Genomic DNA, 18,819 nt, shown 5'->3' on the forward strand with positions numbered 1-18,819 from the left:
TTAGGTCTCTAACGCGATGCTTGGAAGGAAAAGTTATCTGCAACTTAGTCTATCAGTCTGGGAAGGTTTTAAAGCCATTTTCTTATAATTTAAAGTCCATCATACAGGGACAAAGATACAAGTGGAGAAGCATGTTAAATGTTAGAACTGACAACAAAATACATCTTCATACCTCCACAGGTATGTTATGTGGACCAAATGCCTTTTTCTCTAGATCCTCTATATAGCTGTTCTCACTTCCTCCTTCTAATTTCCTGCACTTCCTGATTCACCATCCTCCATCTGTCCTCTCATTTTCATCTTTTACCAGCCTCTCAAAGTACTCCTCCCACCTTCCCAGCACACACTCTCCACTCGTTAGTGCATTTCCATCTCCATCCTTGATCATCCTAACCTGCTGGACAGCCTTTCCAGCCTGATCTCTATCAATGCAAGTTCCGTTCTCCTCCCTTATGGTCCAGCCTCACATATAACTCGCTTTTCTTTGCCTCCTCTCTTTGCAGAACACCTAGCCTTCCAGTACTCCCCTCTATCCTTTCCCATCTCTTTGCTTATCCTTCATATTCTTTGGCAACCTCTTTCTTTGAATGCTTTTCTGTTCTTCCCCATTGCCCCACCATGTCTCCTTGCCTTCTTTCCTCTGTCCAGAGGATACATCTTGGCAGTTTACCTCTCACCTTTGTGAGGAGATTTAAATCTTCATTCCTTTTTAAAATCTGAACTCCTTTTAGTCCCGGTTTCTTAGTGACTCCCTGCTTCACTCTGACCTCCCTCCTTCCCTTCATCGACTGATCAGTGATGATGCAAAAGAACAGAGCAGAGCAGCACAGGTACAGGTTGGGGATTGATATCAGATGTTTTGCCGTTATCTGAGAGGGACAGGAAGGACAGCCCTTCTCTGTCAACCCTCACCAACGTCCTTGGAAGAGGAAATGATAGAACGGATGACTACTCAATGGAAGCGTGCAACTTGGAAGTCACTTTCAAAGATGAGGCATCTTTTTAATGAACTAAAATAAGTAGCAATCTCACACACCATTACAGAAACTTGCAAAAAGGCTTAATATAAAGCTGCTGCGTTATTCACAAGCTGTCATCACAGGAAGCAGATCTGCGTTTTGGTTTGGCAGCTGACGCAAACCCCAATGATGCGCTTCATCTCTCAGAAATGAACCGAGGACCTTTCGCTTGTTAGGCGAACGTGTAAACCACTACAGTAAAAACCCAAAACACTGCAATGAAATGACTGTTATATGTTTATGTGCCCTGTGACACATGTAGTGGCATACAGGTGCAATAGTGTAATCATCGTGATTCATTTGTTATAGCCGTGGCTTATGTTCTTTGTGATGAAATGAAACAGCCCGGTGTCAGTTCATACCTTAAAACTACTGTTGGGTAGGTGGGGTGGTTGGCTTAGGGGTTGGAGTTATGCTGGAAGGCTTTACACTGCCCTCTAATGGAAGTCCAGCTGACTTACACTGAACTAAATGCTTTCAAATCACTCATGGTAGTTTTATAGTGGCATTGTAAAGCGCTTTGGGTGCCTTGAAAAGCGCTATATAAATCCAATCCATTATTATTATTATTATTATTATTATTATTATTTATATTATTATCAGCTGAAATATAAACCTGTGCAGACAAATCAAATAACCAGGGGATGATTTAAAAATGGGAATAAACAGAATGAATGAGGGCTGCATTCACAAATATTTATTCGTAATATTTGGACATTGTTGTCCTCGGGTGTGTGGATGAAAGGAGCATGACAGCTGAAATGACAGACTTTATCGGGCTTGTCCAGACTGGAGTCACTCAGTCCATCATGACCATATAAAAATACATGTAAACCAGTCCTCTTTGGGGTTTTTTTGCTTTGCTGATGTTATTTCGATTATTTTCTCTAAGCTAGCCGCTCAGCATCGGCCTGCATTTGGATGTCTTCGACCACACCTTCACTTCGGAGCGTTCTACATGACACATTATTCCCATTGTGAACTTCTATGCAGTAACCAAAACACACACAACATGTGATGATCTCATTAAATTCAGTATAAACACGTAAACGTCACAACATTTGGTTTTGATAATAATGTGTCTTTGCAGCAAATACAAACACCTTACGTCACTTGTCCATTTGTCTTTATTTTGTGTTATGTTACATGTGAACATAAACTTCCAAGAAGTTATAGTTGCCATGGAGAAACAGTAAATATATTCAGGTACTCGGATATGAAAAAAAACAAAACAACCCAAAGTGTGTGAGTATTCGGGGTGAGGAACAGTGGGAGCTGACCATGTGTACGCTGATGTAACGAAGAGTAAAACAAAACCAACTGTGTGTGAATTTAAAATCAATCAAAAAAAACAAAAACATCATAGAACAAGGAAGAAGAACAGTGACCTAAAGCTATGAGCAAGAAAAAAAGGTAAACATGAATCCAAATATAAAAGAGGAATAAATAAAATGTATTAATTTACAGACACGGCGACAACAACTGACAGCACAGATGTTTATTTCCCTCTGAATTTGGTGCGTTACAGAGCGAGAGAGACGAGGACGACAGTGAAGAGGAGGGCTCTCGCTCCCTCGCTCCCTCTCTCTCCTGTGGCAGGAATCGGCATCCGGAAACTGAAAGGGTGCGTTTCTATGGCAACGCTTCAGGAGGGGAGGCAGGAGAAGCCAGGTGGGGTGGCGACCTGTGGAGCTCATTTCTAAGGCTAAGTATGGCACATTCACTCAAACAACAGAGTCCCATTTCACCCCAACTGCACCGCTCCCTTCATTATTACATCACCTTAAAGGGGACCTATTACACCTCCTCCCAATAACAGACGCTCATTTTAAACACGACCAATGTTTACGTAAGTGTGAGTCCACAGCTCAGACTTGAGACTGCTCTGAACACTCCCAAGTTTTCTTGAGGAGGAGGTGGGGCTTACAAACACAATGTTAGTCTGTAGAAGACAGGGGTAGCCAATCAGAATTAAATGGATGTTCAGGGAAAGTCCCAAGAGCTAAAACCAGCAGTTTCACACACACAGCAGGAAGTGAGGGACAGAGTTAAGTAGGAATTATGAAATAATTCCATTAATAATTACTAAATGTAACTATAAAATACCAGAATAGGTCCCCTTTAATACTCTGGCTATATCTGTGCCCCTTCCCCCCCAAAAAACCCCCACTGCTTATCCTCTTTTACCTCCACTGCCTACACTTAATCCCCCCTCCACAGTCCCACTCTAAAAGGCACTGGTATATACTTATTTCTCCAAACTCTAACATCTAGATTCTCGATTTAAGATGAGCGATTGAGGCAATGACGATGCACAAAAACACAGATACGCACACGGGCCAGCCGGGTAACTCGGGGGGGGGGGGGGGGGGGGGGGGGGGGGGGTAGCTGGCTCTTGCCAATGCTACCATTCCTTCTTCATACCTGTGTGGGAGTTACAAAGTTTAAATCGCTTAACAGTCTGCTGACGGCGGAGGCAATCAAATATGTAAACTTCAACAAGGCTAACATCATGACAGGCGAAGAGATTTACAAAATGTTCAGCTATGGTCCACAAAGCGGTCTGGATCTTTCTGAATGGCCTAGACTGGTCTTACTTACTAGCACCTGATACGCTGTTTGTCAGAAGGTCAGGTAGCAGGGTTCTTCATCCTCGAATCAATCACATATGACTACACCACTGCTACTGCTAGCAGATTGCTGGGAGTTGTTTTTATGTGCGGTAATGCTAAACGCAGTCCTCACAGGGCTGTAACTTTTTAAACTGTAAAGCTGGATGAGTGCGGGGGTCATTCGAACCATCTCTGAGACTAATTTCAGCATCCGCACGTCCAAAGACAAAGGCAACAGACTAGAACCGCAATGTAACTTCTACACCTCTGTAACATCGAGGTCCCTGGGATCCTTTTCTCTCTCTCTTTTTTTAAATGGGAGTTCTAATTGTGCATCCCAATATTAACTTCTTTTTTGTATCGACCTACATGCCTGTGTATCTACAGAGCAGTGGAGAGACTGACACACAAGGTTAAAAGCAATGGTTTGTGCACAGAGCGAGTGTCTGTATTGCAAACCTCGGTGTTGAAATGCCGTCAGATATTTACACAGTGAAAAGGATCGACTCCTACGCTACACACTGAGCTTGGCTGGTACTTGCGTACGTTTGGAATGGTTTACTATGAAGACGGTTTAGGAGTCTACATCCTCCTCTTACTAGTAACTTACTAAAGAGTCTACTGTAGTTGTCCTGGTTAGTATTTGGGGCTCAAAAGCACTGGAACGAGGTGACTGATGTTCTCAACTGGACTCGTCATGAAGGCGCTGCACGAAGTGGCAACTTTGCTCAACTGTAGCCTGATCTGGAGGCTGTATTCACATATAGAGACCATTAGGCCAGCTCATGTATGCAATTTTAATATTTTCTCTGAAGGAGTAGTCCCAGCTCAGTTTGGGAAATATACCCGCTCAGTTTTTTGCTGTATGTTAGATAAGAAGATCAAATACCACCAAAGGGGGCTCTAAAGAGCTGACCAGCTCTTTGAAGGCTGGTGGATTATTACCAATTCTGAGCCACAGAAGGGAACCGCTCAGGTCCCCTGCTGGTTTTATGGACTCTTATACACTTTGGTTTTTGTGCAAAAGCAATAAGATAAAACATGTTGACTAGTGAGCTTTTCTGGTCAGACCATTACCCACGCTAGCTCTTTTTACCAAGCAGCTGCTGGCCAATCCCGTCGCTTATCTCGGCAAAGAAAGTCAAGTTAATTCCTGCGCTCTTCCATTGAGAGGAGCGACTACATCATTCAGCCTGGCTGACTCATTAGAGTTGCTAAATCCAGCTTCTTACAGTGAGCTCTCAGATAAAAACATGTCACCTGCTTTTACCTGAAATCTAGGGCAGTGATCACTGAAACGGCCAAAAGAAATGCATCTTTTTTTCCTCCTGTTGATGAGAAAGAAGTGTAAAAGCATTTTCATGTCCACAGATAAAAAGTGTATAAATCATACAAACATCTGACATTTCCAGTGCATTTGTGCCTTAAAACAAAATACAAAATACATAGGGCTAGTGTCCTAACCTTGCTCCTGTCTGTACATGCTACCTACAGTATACAATGACATTGTGTCAAATGTCTGACTTTTCTTTTAAACACTGACTTTGTATGCAAAATGTGGAGTTTTATTATACAGCAGAAATTATAGCTTTAATTCCTTACGACAATGTCCCTTGTGAGTTTTCTGTCGCGGTTGCCACTTCTGCGTGTGGAATCTCCAGCCGTTACAATAAAAAAAGTCCCACAGACTGGACTGCGTCCCCCAGCCCCGTCACCCTCATCGCTAGTTTTCTGCTCTGAGCAGACATCAACTCACAAAGGATACGCGAAGTGAAGACGCAAAAGAATAAAAACAAAAACATTAAAATCAGAGATCTATTTGTCCTCTGTTACGATCTGAGTTGTGGTCCTTGATTGTGTGGTAAACGATTACCTGTTTGAGGTGAAATGTGAACCGACAGAGTGATTTCACTCCATCAGAAAAACAAACAAACAACAGGTTAAAAATGGCTGCTGTCTCTGCCGCTTACATCAAGGCAAATCAACACGCCTCCAGGTGGCAGTCAACATTTATTCACACCAAACTCTCGCCTTTGACTTCTCCTTACCGCTGCTCCTCTCCACTTTGAAATCTGAGGATCTCTCCAGATTTTCCAAAAGACTGGTTCCAAATAAATATGTTTTTAAAAAGTCTCTCTTTGTGTTGAAGAGTCTGCTTTTCTGGATACATGTAAGTGAGTCTAATAAAGACAGAGGAGAAGAGAGTTGGAGAGGACTGTTGAAGTCACTAACTGTGAGAGGTCAAAGTCCGCCCCCATGAAGCTCAGAGGGCGTGTTTGTGTGAGGACATCACTGTCTCTGGGGGTATGGCTGCTACTTGAAGATGTAGTTGATCAGGACCTGAAGGAAGATGAGAAAAATGATGATGATGTAGTCACGCTGCTGGAGGAAGGAGCTGCCCTCCACCCGACTCGCGGCACGACTCCGCAGCACGGTGATGGTCCTGCAAACACACAGATGCTACGTGTGAGTGCTAAAAGGTCCAGCGTATTACCACAGTCGCCTCACAGTGTGACTTATACTTCCCACCTGTTAATGTCCTCCTGCGTCTGCTTTATGGATTCAATGGCACTTTGAAGTTCGCTGAGGTCTGCTCCTTTTTTCCTCAGCCGATTGTTATGCTTGCTTTTGTGTCCTGCGATAAAGTAGAGCAAAACAAGTTTAAAACCATAGACGCATGGGCACTTACATAATGCAGATGTATGTATTTAAGTCAGACTGCTTCTAAGCATTTGTACACATGAGTCATATGATTCATGGGTGTGTCACAAAGTCTAATTTCTCATCAGTAGCAACATCTACATATGCAAAGCTGTTGTCATCAAGACCCTTTATTACCTGTATCACAAATTCCTCATCTAACAAGAGCAACAACAGACATTTAGATGAATAAATTCACAGCTGTAGGTATAAATTTTGTCAATGAACATTGTTGACTGACTATATTGACTGTTCAGCCTGCGTATGTGCGTATTGAGATGTGAGTTTTAGTGTGTGTGGCTCACGTTCGCTGCCGGATGAGTCCTGGTGGTCGGGTTCAGGTGAGGAGCAGCCGCTCTCTGGACTCTTGGGCTTGTCACTCTTGTGTTTCCTCTTTGGCACCGTTACCTGTCGGCACATGTGTGGATAAATACACAAGCGTGTCAGAAAAGAAGGCAAATTTCAGCATCTTGGACTGACAAATCCAAAATAAACACACAGACAAACATGCTATTTAGTGTTGATGCAAACGGCGGTTGTGCGAGGCATGCTGTTAGGCTAATTTCAACTGGTCAACAAAAAACACATACTCAGCATCCCAAATGAACAAACCTGCCTTGAGCTTGTTTATTCAAATCATTTCTTCCACAGATGTTTAACTCTGCCAGGTAAAGATCTGGGCCATAGAAAAGCATGTCAAAGTTTGCCTAACAGAAGCGTGACTGACTCCAACCGGGGGACAGCGTCAGCCCTGTTGGACAACATTTGGCAACAGTTAAGCAAAAGCCTGAAAGCACTGATGGTGACTGATTTATCCACCAGGGACAAACTTCAGATCCTGGCAGGTGGTTACTCTGAACACATGTGGATGCAAAGAGGCCAGACTGACTGGTCCACAGAAACCTTTAGCCTCTTCTTACGACTAACTAGCGAATTTAAGAGTCCAACAAACACTGCACAAAAACAGAATGGAGTTGGGTGAGGAAGGCGTGACGATCAGGATTAGACTGATGAGGGTGAAATGGTTCTTGCTTTTGGGTGTAATGTAGGAAATGACCACTTTCACGTTTTGCAAATTTTAGAAAACTAAAAAAGTTTTTTCTCCTTTTATCTCTGTTTTGGTCTCCTCCACATCCTAAAATAAATAATTAGCCACGAATTATTACGCTAAGTTAAATGAGATTCTAACTTTTTGAGTGTTATTTGGTGCTGATAGGTTGTGAACAACGTAGCTATCAGGAGAAGTAGCCACCTACTGAAACAAAACAAAGAGCTAAATAACAGTAAAAGTTCCAGTCTGAGCTCCAGCAGTGATGTTTTGTTCATGTGGAAGAATTTTGCTGCTTTCTGTTGAACTTTTTAATACTATTCTGAAATTTCACAACGTGTGGAAGAGCCTGCAGCCAAACAATGTTTCCAAATACTGCTCGTGCACTCCTTCATGCTGAACAATGCTCGTCTCTTCAGAGTGAACAAAGGAAGAATGCCTTGTCATCCATTTACTACAGCATGCAGTCTGACAAGACCTTCCGTCGCATTGAGAGCGAACAGCAAGAAAGGTAAAAATAAAGGTGGTGGCACTAAGAAAAAAAACATCACAATAAAGTGGAGCAGAAGCGACGATGGTGGTGGCAGCACCGCGAAGACAACACAGAGAAGTCACAATGAAGGTGGTGCGCAGGGTGCTTTGAGATGCATGGATGGAAGATGGCTGAGACGGCGAGATGCATTGCTTCACAGCGGTTTTCGATTTGGACAACCTACCTGGCATTTGCAATTGTCCCTCCGCGGCCCCTGGTTACTCAGACTAATAAGACTGCCAGAACGTACCATAGGGGTGCGGTGTCGGACCTTGGTCTGGATACAGCCATCTTTCTCGAACTGGATCAGGTCATTGAGTGGATCCCAAGGCCTTGTGCTGAGGAAGAAAAGGATGATAGAGACGAAGAAACACAGTAAGGATGAAAAAGAAGAGGGACAAATATAACTTTTCTGATATAAATACCGCTCACAGTTTTTCTCTTTCTCATCTAGCATACTGTATCTTACACACAAAAACATTCTCATTATAACAGTAAATAACTGTAAACTGGACATCATCTATGCATATAGGGGATCACCACTAGATGGCAGCCTGCCACACTAAAAAATTCTGAGACTGAGGCAAAAAATAAAATGTGCCTTTAGAGGGAAATCTATTTAAAACCAGCTGACTGCAAATACGCTTGTAAAAGACTTCCGGAAGTGACGTCCAGTGCATGCAAATTCTGTCTCCAATGACGCCAGCAGAAGGTGAACACATCAGAACACAAGCTTAACTGTTTTTTGTCATTTTTACTACAGTTTCACCAGCTCTGCTTTGTCGGTATCTCCCAGCAGAGACATGCATGAAGCTCATACCTCAGCGCTTTCTTATCTCCATTAAACACACAGTTGAATTTAATGTGATTTCAAACCACACCCGCTTACGAGCAACAGAGGAGTCACTCACTCGGCATATTTGTAATGCCACTCTCCGGTGATGGGGTCCTGCTCGAACAGGGCAGGACTCCACTCCTCACATTTGGCTTTCCGCTCACGCGCCGACTTCCTCTGAGCTTCCTCCAGTATGAACTTCTCATTGGTGGCTTCGGTCTGGTCCTTGTTGTTGATGGCTCGTGTCACGTGTTGCCACAGTCTGCCGGATTGAGAAGGAAAAACAAAGCATTAATGAAAGACTAAAAGATAAGACTCTTTGTTTCAATCAGGACCACTACAGCTGAAACAAAGCTACAGTTCCATGTGCAGTAACATGGATTTGGCTATGTAGCTCTGATCCAGAAGCAGCAGCAATACTCCGGCAAAAGGGGTTGCAAAGTGGTTTGCAGAAGCATCAAACCTTTGCACAATGTAGTAAGTGCATTTCAGATAATCTATTACATTTGACAGTCAATACTCTGATAATAGTCGAATCAAAGCTCACCTTTCTGACTCAGACTCTCCCTGCTCCTCTAGTGGGACGGTGCAACGAGTCAGTCGGCTCTGCCTCAGCTCCGTCGTGGGGTTCCAGAAAGTGTCCACTATCCCAGTCTTCTTATCATTAATGAAGATCTCACTATCCTGAGGGGGAAAGTACAAAAATAGCTTTTAACATGGTAGTTTTGAAACATTACCCAACTAACAAAGGGAAGGTTTTACTAAGAAGTTAATTTTTTCTGTGGGTATAAAGTCGTGTCTAGCTTGATAAAATCTGCCAGCTTTTCTTAAACCAGAAGAAAACACAGCAACTTGTATTACTGGTTATATATTTCATTTCTGTATAAGGAATTAATATTAGCAAAATGTCAACACATCAATCCAATAATGATTTTAAAGACACAATACAAAATATATACAGATACATGTTGTATCTGTGTTTTTTATGAAACAGGCAGTGATTACAGGAACACAGACACACGTCTTACCCAGTGTCCTTCTAGTGTAGCTAACACCTCCTTTCCCAGCTTGATCTTTCCAGAGATTTGATTAACACAGTCACTGCTGCCCAGGAAAGGCTGCAGGAAAAACGGAAACAACAGGGCGGGAAATGGAGGAATGAGAAGGAAGAGGAGGCAGAGAGGAAGGGATGGGAGAGGAGAGAGGAGAAGAAATAGGAAAGGATATAAAGCAGTTTACTTGCTGCAGTTACTGTACGAGAAAAAGATCCTGTGACTTACTATTACTCATAGAGATTTTACTAATACGACCGCTTTTCATTGAAGACCAATTAAAAGAAAACAACATTGTAGAAACTGCCAATGGCAATCGCTTACATGTTTAAGGTACCAGAAGGTACACACAACCCAAGGTTCTGTTTGCCTACTTTAGGGATATAAAACTGAGGGGCAGCAATTACTAAATAAATGGATTTCTTAAACTTTTACTATCTTTACAAATTCGCTACCCTGTTTGCTTTATCATAAAAGTACCTGTCGCTAGTTGGTAAATGATGATGGAGCGAGGCGTGGTTGGAGGGGGTGGGATGTTTTTTCAGGAAGGGTGGAGGAGATATTCAGAAAAATCATGTGAGTCTGAGTTTTATTCAAAGTCTTAAACAGCTACTACAAAATCTAGGACTTCACAAGCCTAAAGGCCTCCCCTTACACACTATTTACTACTATTAAATAAGTACTTTAGTTAAGTATTTTTTAAGTTTTTTAAACTACAGAACAAAGCCATACCTTCAGTTTGAACTCCAGCTGTGCACTGTAGCCTGTTTTCTCACAAGCAATGGTGACATGACCACCCAGCTCCAGAGTCATGGTTCCATATAGGATACCTAGCAGATTGTTTTTATAAAAGAACGCACAGGTTACAGGTAAACTCAAACATATCTAAAATAGATCAGCACCTACAAAGCAAAGTTAATTTGGCAGGTTTTTGCAAGCTAATGTGGTAAATGGACTGATTCTTATATAGCGCCTTTCTACTCTCCCGGAGTACTCAAAGCGCTCTATACAACACGCCACATTCACCCAGTCACACCCATTCTCACAAGCACTACCTCTATACTGAGCGCTTTCTAACTACACTCACACACATTCATACTCCGATGGATGCATCGGAGAGCAACTTGGAGTTAGTATCTTGCCCAAGGATACTTGGCATGCTGGAGGAGCCTGGGATCGAACCTCCAACCTTCCGATCAGCAGGTGACCTGCTCTACCTCCTGAGCTACAGCCACCCCTGTGCTTTGGATGTCCAACAGAACAGTGATGTTACAGCACTGTTCACACAGCATGAGTGACATGTGAAAGGAAAAAGATTCATTCGAACCTTTACAGTGAGCATAGGGCATGTTCATCACATAGTCCTCCCCTCGGTTGAGAAAAGTGAGGCGAGCCTCCCCGTCCAGTATAGCCGACAGCGAGTTTCCTAAAACAATGAAACAGTACTGATAGTCAAAAGTAGATAATAGACCAAAGAGCTAAAATGTCAAAGTAATATTAGAGCAGCACTAAACAGTGAGTGTGCTGTGCGTGTTTGTACCATAGAACTTGGACTTGGCGAGGATGCTTCCACTGAGGCAGAATCCGTCCTTCCTGTTACTGACATAGAAGGCCGATACTGGAGGGTGATGAGATACCTATAAAATAAATAATGTAAACTGTCAGTCATCGATTTACCCTGTCAACATTATCTGATATGTACTCCTCATATAGCCAAATTCAGTGTAACAGATGAACCTATCAGGCAGCTCTCGGTAGCAGTATTGTTGTTACCTGTTCTGCCATGTAGAAGGTCTTGCTATTGGTCTTCTGATGGAGCCACATGCAGCGGAACGTCTCTCCAATAATGGGATTGTAGGGCTTCTTCAACCCCTGTGAATTCAAAAGCACCATAAAACATGATTTTAGGGTCATGTACATACAAAACATGTGACCAACAGCTGACGCAGAAAAGCTATGCTGACCTTTGGCTTTTTGTAAAATCCAGAGATGTACCACTTTACCACCTTCTTCATCCGGTTATAGGCATTCTCTTCAATTGCAGCCCTGAGAATGAAGCAAAAGCTTGAACTGATGCTCCTCCATCACACAAACACTCTTTTTTCTCTCTTTTGAAAGTCAAAGCCAGGCCAACTTGTTTACAGTCTAATGGTAAATGGTAAATGGCCTGTATTTATATAGCGCTTTACTAGTCCCTAAGGACCCCAAAGCGCTTTACATATCCAGTCATCCACCCATTCACACACACATTCGCACACTGGTGATGGCAAGCTACATTGTAACCACAGCCACCCTGGGGCGCACTGACAGAGGCGAGGCTGCCGGACACTGGCGCCACCGGGCCCTCTGACCACTATCTGCAGGCTGAAGTCCGATTACCATTGATTCACATCAAATTACTCCCAATTGATAAGCCTGTTTCACAAAGGTCAAGGTAAATGGAATGTCTTACTCTGACAGGAAGTCTGCATGGAAGTAGTAATCAGAGAGTTTGTCCAGAAAGGATCTTGGCTCCAGGATAAAAGTGGGTAACACAACCTTGGACAGGTCCATGCCAGGTCGAACCTGCTTCAGCAGGGTCCAGATCAGAGACTTGTTCTCCTCTGATACGGTTTCTGTCTGAGCAGCTTCACCAGCCTGAGGACACAGTCAGAAAACAGCAGACAGGTTAAGTAATTGCACGTGTCCTGTTGTAACATATATGACAGATTGACACTTGTCACTTTTTTTTTTACTTTTGTTAACGCTACTTTCAAATTTTATGCATGTCCACAAGCTTCAAAGTTCACATGGCTTTTTGTGCAAATGGTGCTTTCATTAGCTCGAGTGTAAACATTTTGCTTCAGTCAGTGTTTAATTATTGAGTTGTCTCGTTTAGATTTCATCAGGACGGAAATCTGTGTTTTCACTCTCACACTTATCCTCACATCCCTCGCAGACACCCACGCACACTGCGATCAAAGCTCGTCCATGTTACAGGCTGAATAGCCCTGCAGAGGAACATGCTAATTTCTCCTCATTATGTGAGAAACTTTATTAAAAACAAGCCTTCAGATGAAGTTTTAAAGATGAAAATTGCTGCTACAAATCCTAGGAGATTGTATCCTAGTGGTACAATCACATCTCATCTGCAATGCTTTTTCTTGTTGACGTTCAAAGGAGAGCAAAATTGCAGCCTCCCACCCCCACCCCCTGTTCCATACCTCTCCTAACTCTTCCTGGGACTGTTCCAGGTATGGGGTTTCACGCAGATGCTCATTTGGGTCCAGGTCAATGTACGAGTCGTCCTGACGCTCTGATGTGTCGCTGTCACTCTCCTCACTTTTCTCCAGCCCCTCTGGATCTGACTCCTCGTGGTCCTGCTCTCCTTCCCGATCTGACTTGTCTGAGTACAGGTCCGGGTCTTTCAAATGGTCGCTGTCATTGAACCTGTAAGAAGCAGGGGAATATCATAGAAAGAATTTTTAAATCCATAAAATCAGTAATAGCTGAGCTCTACAATCTAATGTAAATGACATTTCCAACTCACTGGAAACCGTGTATGTTGTGGGCTCTGAGGAGGCTGTAGAAATTAATGGAGTGTTCCCCACCAGTGCCTACAGTGCTCATGTCATCCTTCCCCTCACGGATCATGGTCCTCTTCAGCAGGCTGGAGCACTTCAGGGCCAGCTCCAAGGCATCCATCCAGCATCGGCCTGGAAACAGGAATTAAGCTGATAAACAAGACGCAGAAACCATTTTGTGAATTATTGTTTTCATGAAATCTATTCATGGTGAATCACAACAGCCCCTCACCACACATCAGAATCAACTCTGGGTGAGTTAAAAAGCTTTTTCACTTTGGAAGTCTTCCTAAAACAGGAGTTATTTCAGCACCATGGAGAGGGACCGAGTGGATGATGGAGAGGCTGGAATGGATGTTTCAGCACCACGGACAGAGACACAGAGGACACGCTTGCTGTGTCTCCGAACAGCCTTCGATTTATCACAAAGTCTCCTTTTGTTTCATTTTCTCACATTTACACAGACATAAACTGAGATTCACATATACACACATCCGCCCTCATAACAAACAGCCATTCCAGCCTTTCCACATCCCACCTTATTCAACGTTAAAGTCTCCTATGTTGGCATTAAAGCAAACAGAGCATTTAACCATATTTCTTATTGCTTCTTTATCACTACCTGGAAACTACATTACAAATTATTCTAACAGCCTGATTCAGATAATAAAGGTTAATGTACCTTTGATTAGATTGTGGCCAGAAACGCTAACGTTGTTAGGCCACGATTGCCCGGTTCCTGTTTAAAGTGGGCCCATTATGCTTTTCCTTTCTGTCACATGTACACACATTTAAATGTTGTTTTATGTTAAACTTTTTAAATAACAAAGTGAGTGTATGTACAAGAAATCACTGTAAGCTGAAAAGAGTAAAAGGAATAAAATTCTGTCTACCAGCACATAAGCCTTTCCCACCTTTTGTTCAAATGTTCTATTTTAAGAACAAAACAATGACGAAAGATCACAGGACTCGAAGGCAAACAGCTACAGATGCTTGTTTCAGACAGAGGCACCTTGACCCAATATAAGATAAATAATGATTCATTTGCACTGTGAGTCATACACATCTACTGTAGTTAAGACAAAAAGAAATATGAGGCTGGAAATGAGCAGAACAGGTCTCCTTTATCAGCGTGCCGGAGACAAAACATAGCAGATGGTTTATAAAACAAAGATGATCAGTGCCTCTTCCAATGAAGGCCACTCACTGTCAGATCATCTGCTATTCATCTGATACTAATACAGCTTTGTTAATGCCAATATTATGCAAATTGATAGTTTATCTCAATCAGTCAGTGTAAGCGGCTGCTGACAAAAGTCAGAGAAATGGCTTTAAATGACAGCCTACCATCAGACTCAGAGGCAGCACGGAAAATGAGGTGGCTGCTGGGTAACGGCTGCGTGATGGAGCCGACTGCTTCTCCTTTAGGACCCTGATAACAATAAGACACAAAAAAAGGACGGGAATGCACGTTAAAAACATTCACCTAGTTACTCAGTTTCTTGATCTGTGTTTTACTTCTTCTTTTAAAAAGTCTTTCATTGTGATTTCTTTATTTTATCTCAAGTTTTTTATATTTTCTCTTTTCGTTTTACATCATTTCATGCGCAAACAGAAACAATCCAGCATTACAGATATGTAATTATGCAAATGAGAGAGCATAGAGGGCACAGAAACAGAGCCGGTGAAGTGCTTATTTCAATAGTGGAGAGCAGGAACGCTGTAATGCAAAACAAACTGGTAATTTTGATTCAAGGTTTTGTTTTTTTATAATACAAACAAACGAAAAATGAGGCTTGAAATGCAAGGTCAGCGATGAATACTAAATTACTGGAGTGGACCGAAAGCAGGGCGAGCTGAAAACGGGGACAATGGAAAATGAGAACTGCCAAAACTGAAATAGGCTGGCTGGAGGTATAATTTTCTCTGTGTGTGTCCTAAATGAAACAAAGACATGGCTTTCATTATACAGTTAACATCCACATCTGCTTCGCTATTGTAACTGCAGGGGACAAATGAGTGTTTTTAACTGAAGGGCCCTTTCAGTCCTAATTATGTGTAAGAGTTTATTCTGCTTTGCTCATCGATGGACAGCAAGCAAAACTCTGTCTGCATAATGAACCAGTCTGGCTTTGCATTCATGATTACACTGTTATAAACAATGCGAAACAATTTCTAAGAAAATTAAGCCAAAACCAGCAGACACTGGTTTAAAAACACAAGTGTGCTGTAGTGGCACTGCTGTGGTACCACTTTCTAAGGTAAAATGATCATACGCCTGCTGTTTGACATGATAGAAAGTAGCTTATGAACTCGCTAGATGCCTGAAAATACCAGCAATTGATGACTAGCAAACAAACACATGCAGGCTTCTATGTAAAAATATATATTGAGAAAAATCATGTCATAATCAAATGCTATATGTCAACTGTTTTCATGGTGATTTTTTCATTGAGTACACGAATCCCTGTAGACCTCCATATGAAGTAGAATGCAGTCTAAGAGATGATTCCAAACGGAGCCATTTTTGAGCAAATAACTGTTTTGTAGCGTTTTTGTTAACTGTGCACTTGCTGCATACTTTAAACTAATTGTTACAATGTGTTTAACAGTGAACATGCGCTGTCAGTCTTGCCTGCTGCACAATAACATTCAATATTTAGTGTTTACTATTATTTACACTTAGCTAGATTATTGTGATGGTGTTGCGTTTATTATGTTGCTCTCTTAGTTATTTGTTACGTAGTTTTCTAAAAAGGTGTCTGAAAATCATAATTTAATTAAAAAGATGCTACATTAGGATCATTTACATAACTGACTTAATGCTTTTTAAAGGTCCACTCTGACCTTGACAGCCCAGATGGACTGCTCCAGGGGGTGAAAGAGTTTGAAGCAGAAGCCGTCTTTCTTGGAGGGCCTCTCGATGAGCTCGCAGGCATTGAGCAGCACCGTTCCCACCCACTGCCCGTTTTTGTGAGTTTTGTAGATGAGCAGGACGCCCGGCTTCAGCACACACCACAGCTTGGTCCAGCTTTTCAGAGTGCCACGGATCTGCAGACAGTTGCAGGAAAAAGTCAGGTACTCAAAAACGCTACCAAAACCTGAAGGGATTCTTTTATTCTTTGTCTTACTGTTACAGCTGGGAACACTATTTTTCCTAATGCAAAAGTAATGTTATATTTTATGCCGGCCTAAGGGCAAGTTGTCAATGCAAATATATAGAGCACAAGGCAGACACTGAATGTGGGATGCGCCACCTTTAGCCAGTCGGCCATGACGATGACAGAAGGATCAGTGATGGTGCTGAGCAGCTCCTTGGTTGCCCTCTTCTTTTCTTCCCTGTAGTTCTTCTTCTGCACCTACAGGGAACGCAGAGGGCGGGACAATGCAAAGACATCATTATGTGGACATGGCTTCCCACTGAATTCCATTTGGCAACAAAAACTATGAGTGAAATCACACTCCTCTGTGTCCCTGTCACATTAACACCAGGGTGCTGTTCGACTGTCGAGTACACTCTTTTACATTTAATGGCTCCCTTTAAGCCTGCACATGTGCATGACACCAGTGCACCACAGGTTTAAAAATCTGTGTTTTCTATACATCATCAGGTAGAGTGTGGCCCAACATACACAACTTCCCGAAAGAAAACATTTGTACCGACTGGATTTTGATTAAAACAAACAAACCCCCCAAAAATGAAATTGATTAGAAATATTCGTCGGAAAGAAATCAATTATTAGGATCTAAAGCATCATCTTAAAAGACTGATTCTAATTAGACTGTATTTTTCCAATTAAATTAGTGCTGCAGTACACTACTGAGTAAAGAAAAAAAGACCAAGCACACATACTTTGCAATATGTTCTCACAAAATTCAGTTCCAAGCAATAATTCCTAAAGCACTTTTGCAAAAGCAATGTTTTTATGATTAAAGAAGCAATCCGTCTGACTAATGTCTACAGCTCAGCTTACAGGGAAGTAATCCGTTTCCAGAAATGAAAGCTACTACAGGTCTTTAAAGGTAGAGTTTGAGTTGCATCCACTCCATTTTCCAGTGTTGTGCTATAATCCTGTGGATAACTGATATTCTGTGTGCCAGAACAGTCAGCTGATCTCAACCGTATTGGCCTGTTGTGAGTACAGCTGTAACCTCCTAGGACCTGGCGTCCACATATGTGGACATCACATTTTTGGGTTATTTAGACCAAAATACTCAATTTTGCTCTACAAGGGCCTGATATCCACTCACGAGGACATTATGCTGCTACTGTTCTATTGAAATTTCAAACGAATATGTGGCTCTCATTATTGTTAGAAACAAAAATTAGGTAAAAAAAATAACTAAATAAAAAATCTGGTAAATCTTTATTTTTACATTCATCAGGTCCCAATCAGCCCAAATATGAAAGAGAAATTAAAAATGCATGCCGTGGAAGAGTTCGGGTCTTAGGAGGTTAAAGTGTGGAAAAAGCGCACATCAAATTAATGCAAGCTGTGGGAGCTGAAACGCATTTATATTCGGAGGTCTGCAAGACTGTGCCTGCGGCAGGTGGACTAAAGTAAAGTTTGAAGGACAAAATCATCACCTCTGAGTTTTTTTCAACATGTTTGACTACACTGTGTCCTACTCACTCTAACATTTGTTACATGAAGAAAAGTATGAGCTTTTAACGAAAAACATGACCTCTAATGGCACGCAGTTTGAATACAAACTGCGTTGTCATGTTGACAAGCATCAGTGATTGAGCTATACGTAACACTCTCCATGAAAGAGCCTCATTAAGACTTGTTATGCCTGCCCTTAGAATTAAGCGTCTGGATACGCAAGACTTAAGCCGCTTTGAGCTCACTTACCTTGAGGGACTCCTTTTTGGTGAGCTTCCCCCCAGACGCCGACACATCCTTGTCTGAACCATTGTACAGCTTTGTTTCAGACTGAGAACACAGGAGAGAAAAGGCAGATCTTGGAGATGTCACATCAAGATCTTTATTCTTCATTTTTATACTCAAATGAGAAAAATCTGTTCTTAAGCCACATGTTTGTTCATTCTAACGGTTAACACACCCTTGAAAGGTTGGAGACTTCCAGTGGGGTCACCTTAAAGACCCTTAGTAATACTAATGCTGGTAATCTGGGAATTTCTGTTCCAGGCAACTAAAAGAAAAATCGGTAAAATGCCTAATGTAGTCTGTAAAGTGCAAACGTAAATGTCAGCAAAGTTTTGCCTCTTAATTACAAATTGGTTATCTGAAATCACACAACCAACACAGTCTACTAAAACACGGGGACATTATTTGAGGTTAGCAGATCTTTTTCCGACCAAGCTCATGCGTTTCCATGGTAGAACCCAACTTAGCTCTGCTACTAGGACAAAGCTTAAAATTGCTGGTGTGTCTCTGCCAGATCCCGTCACATGCCAGCCGGAGCGACCTATAGTGGCCACATAGGTGTGTGT

The 18,819-nt window shown here is 42.1% G+C and overlaps 2 protein-coding genes across 9 annotated transcripts in view; one reads left to right on the forward strand and one right to left on the reverse strand.

The window, feature by feature from the left end:
• LOC147309449 (serine/threonine-protein kinase pim-2-like) overlaps positions 1-18,819 on the forward strand; it is a 581,324-nt gene that overhangs the window by 282,564 nt on the left and 279,941 nt on the right. The gene's annotated exons all lie outside the window — the stretch shown is intronic.
• The window catches only part of osbpl8 (oxysterol binding protein-like 8), a 97,781-nt gene continuing 82,340 nt past the window's right edge, over positions 3,379-18,819 (reverse strand). For 6 of the 8 annotated variants that reach the window (XM_086269987.1, XM_086269984.1, XM_086269982.1 and 3 more), the window contains 19 exons: positions 18,218-18,298; positions 16,619-16,720; positions 16,209-16,412; positions 14,709-14,793; positions 13,328-13,493; positions 13,002-13,227; positions 12,251-12,435; positions 11,763-11,844; positions 11,572-11,670; positions 11,339-11,435; positions 11,126-11,224; positions 10,531-10,628; positions 9,775-9,864; positions 9,294-9,430; positions 8,823-9,008; positions 8,096-8,249; positions 6,637-6,739; positions 6,161-6,266; positions 3,379-6,074 (listed from right to left, as the gene is read on the reverse strand). In XM_086269987.1, the coding sequence (XP_086126113.1) occupies positions 5,945-6,074; positions 6,161-6,266; positions 6,637-6,739; positions 8,096-8,249; positions 8,823-9,008; positions 9,294-9,430; positions 9,775-9,864; positions 10,531-10,628; positions 11,126-11,224; positions 11,339-11,435; positions 11,572-11,670; positions 11,763-11,844; positions 12,251-12,435; positions 13,002-13,227; positions 13,328-13,493; positions 14,709-14,793; positions 16,209-16,412; positions 16,619-16,720; positions 18,218-18,298 (2,430 nt within the window). In that variant the 3' untranslated portion in view covers positions 3,379-5,944. The remainder of the gene's footprint in view (positions 6,075-6,160; positions 6,267-6,636; positions 6,740-8,095; positions 8,250-8,822; positions 9,009-9,293; positions 9,431-9,774; positions 9,865-10,530; positions 10,629-11,125; positions 11,225-11,338; positions 11,436-11,571; positions 11,671-11,762; positions 11,845-12,250; positions 12,436-13,001; positions 13,228-13,327; positions 13,494-14,708; positions 14,794-16,208; positions 16,413-16,618; positions 16,721-18,217; positions 18,299-18,819) is intronic. The other 2 variants (XM_086269983.1, XM_086269988.1) reach the window with 1 other exon arrangement.

The sequence above is a fragment of the Aulonocara sp. 'chitande type north' Nkhata Bay genome, linkage group LG17 (assembly GCF_057382095.1).
Source record: "Aulonocara sp. 'chitande type north' Nkhata Bay isolate Kocher_YH1m ecotype deep benthic linkage group LG17, A_spYH_male_GT1.1, whole genome shotgun sequence".
Taxonomy (NCBI): domain Eukaryota; kingdom Metazoa; phylum Chordata; class Actinopteri; order Cichliformes; family Cichlidae; genus Aulonocara; species Aulonocara sp. 'chitande type north' Nkhata Bay.